General features: G+C 55.5%; 1 protein-coding gene across 1 annotated transcript; it reads right to left on the bottom strand.

The window, feature by feature from the left end:
• AURANDRAFT_52582 (hypothetical protein) lies at positions 1-1,596 on the bottom strand (the record flags this gene model as incomplete). Its single annotated transcript, XM_009035598.1, has 1 exon — positions 1-1,596. One exon carries the CDS (start codon positions 1,505-1,507, stop codon positions 65-67), a length of 1,443 nt encoding a protein of 480 aa, XP_009033846.1.
• Between the last annotated feature and the right edge of the window lie 544 nt (positions 1,597-2,140).

Here is a 2,140-nt window from a genome sequence, read left to right as displayed (position 1 = left end):
CGACGTTCCCTAATTAGAGGTGCCCCTCTCTACACGGTGCGGCCACGCCCGCCCGTGAATACAACTACAGCAGGGAGACGGGCCCATTGGTGGCATCCAGAGTTTCCCCCGCAAGGAAGCTGAGCCCTTCACCAGCATAAGAACGAAGAGGAGAAACCTCAACGCCACCCTTGCCTTGGACAACGGCACCGGCAGCCTGGGCCCATATAGCCCCACGGACAAGTAGGGCGGCACGTGCAGTAATAGGCGTGTCGTCATGGGTCTTGGCAGGATGATTCTTCACCGGGGCGAATTCCTCCTTGCGACTAACGATGAGCGCTGCCTGACGAGATGCCAGCATGAAGGCATCAAAGATGAAGGCTTCAAGCTTTATGGCATTGGGTATAGCGTCAGCTTTGGGTTGCTTCCGGGCACCACGGTAGTCATCATTGTCAGCAAAGGGAATTGCCTTACTTGCAATATGGTATGGAAGCACTCTGGGAGGAGCGGTTGTGGCCAGTGCGAGAAAGTCAGAGCGAAGGAGGTGATTGCATATATTACCCGCGCCGTACAGGAGCTCGCCATGGGCATTAGTAGCATGGGCCAGGATGCTTGGCAACTCTGAATACTCAACGACAGCAGGGCGGCCACCACGCTCGCAAAGGACACCGACACGCTCTGCTGGAGAATTTTTCCAGCAAACTTTCGAGCCAACTGGAACATTCTTGGAGATGCAGTAGCCGATGAAAACCGGATCACAGGGCTTGCAGAGGGCGTTGTCCACGGAGATAACATGAACGTGGCTTACGCCCCGAGCTTCAAGTTGCTGTAACGTACCTGTCTGACTTAGCGCGTGGTATATACCACCGTTTCCATCCGGGGCGAGCGCGAGCTCCGTGCCACTTTGCAGAAACAGCTTGCCATCAGGTGAAAATGCAGGTAAAGTGTCCTGAGAGAAAAACACAACGTTTGATTTCGCCAAACCATAGTACTTAGCAGCCTCGAATGCTTGCTGAGTTTCTTTGATGTTGAGCAAGGACGTCATCACAACAAGCAATGGCTGTGTTCCACAGAGCGTCTCCAACTTGATCAGACGTTCGGCAAGCAAATGGAACAGACATTTTTTAGATGGTAGTTCAACATCAAATAACCCTTTCGGCCCGTCAAAACCCAGGCGTGTTCCTTGACCGCCTGCCATCACAAGTGCTGCCACAGATCCAGATTCGAGAGCTGCTAGGCCTAACTTTCGCCAGGCGTTTAACTGCTTGGCCGTAGCGTCGAGCACACTATCAATCCCATGCACTGGTACCGGTGTGATCTTCGCCGAATCAGCCTTTGCTGCTGCTGATTTATTCGCAGCCTCGTAGATAGCACCGATTCGTCCCAAGTCTAGGGCATCCAATGACGCCAAGAAGGACGCAGCTTCCACGTTGTCTAAATGACCGCGCTCCACGAATCGAAAAACGTGCTCCTGTCCGTGCGCAGCGAAGGCTTCCCGAATTCTCGAAGCGACCCGGGGCTTCATCATACTTGTAGTAATGCTCGATACTTGTAGCCACGACGAGTCACCAAATCGCGTCCATTGACTGTTCGAAATCGCGCGTGCGGGGATTCGGCCAGTCCGAGCTATCGGACACTGAATTGACACTGGCGTAAAATATCATTAGTCCGGAAGAATAGCCTAAAACACAAAAATTAAATGTACTAACCCATTAAATCTAGCGGCCAGCGTAAAAACTCTCACTCTCCCAGTGTGCAAACCAGCCCGATTTAAGGAGCCTGTCAGCAGGAGCATTTAGGCGGCGGCTGGCAGCGTTGGTGCCGTGCTCGGCGCCTCGCTCGGTCTGTGGACCATGTCGCCTCTCGGTCCCCGCAGCGAATCGCTCCGGAAAGGCCATCGGTCGAAGGTGACCAACTTTGTTCGCGTCGGGGCAGCCCGTGGATGACGAGAACGGCCGTAAACGGCGAGCGACGGACGACGGGGGGCCAACTTCGCGCTGGGGTTCGAGCTGGCGGCGCGAGTGCGAGGCCCCACCCCCTCGATTGACCTTCTCGAGCGGCTCGCGAAGGACCGCGCTGCCAGCCTGAAGCATACATTGCGCGGTGAGCACGGCGCCCTTCGTGGCGCTCGCCCCCGTCGGAGGCGGTGAGATGATCTCGA

Source organism: Aureococcus anophagefferens (assembly GCF_000186865.1).
Source record: "Aureococcus anophagefferens unplaced genomic scaffold AURANscaffold_3, whole genome shotgun sequence".
NCBI lineage: Eukaryota > Pelagophyceae > Pelagomonadales > Pelagomonadaceae > Aureococcus > Aureococcus anophagefferens.
This window is presented reverse-complemented; position numbering and strand designations above follow the sequence as displayed.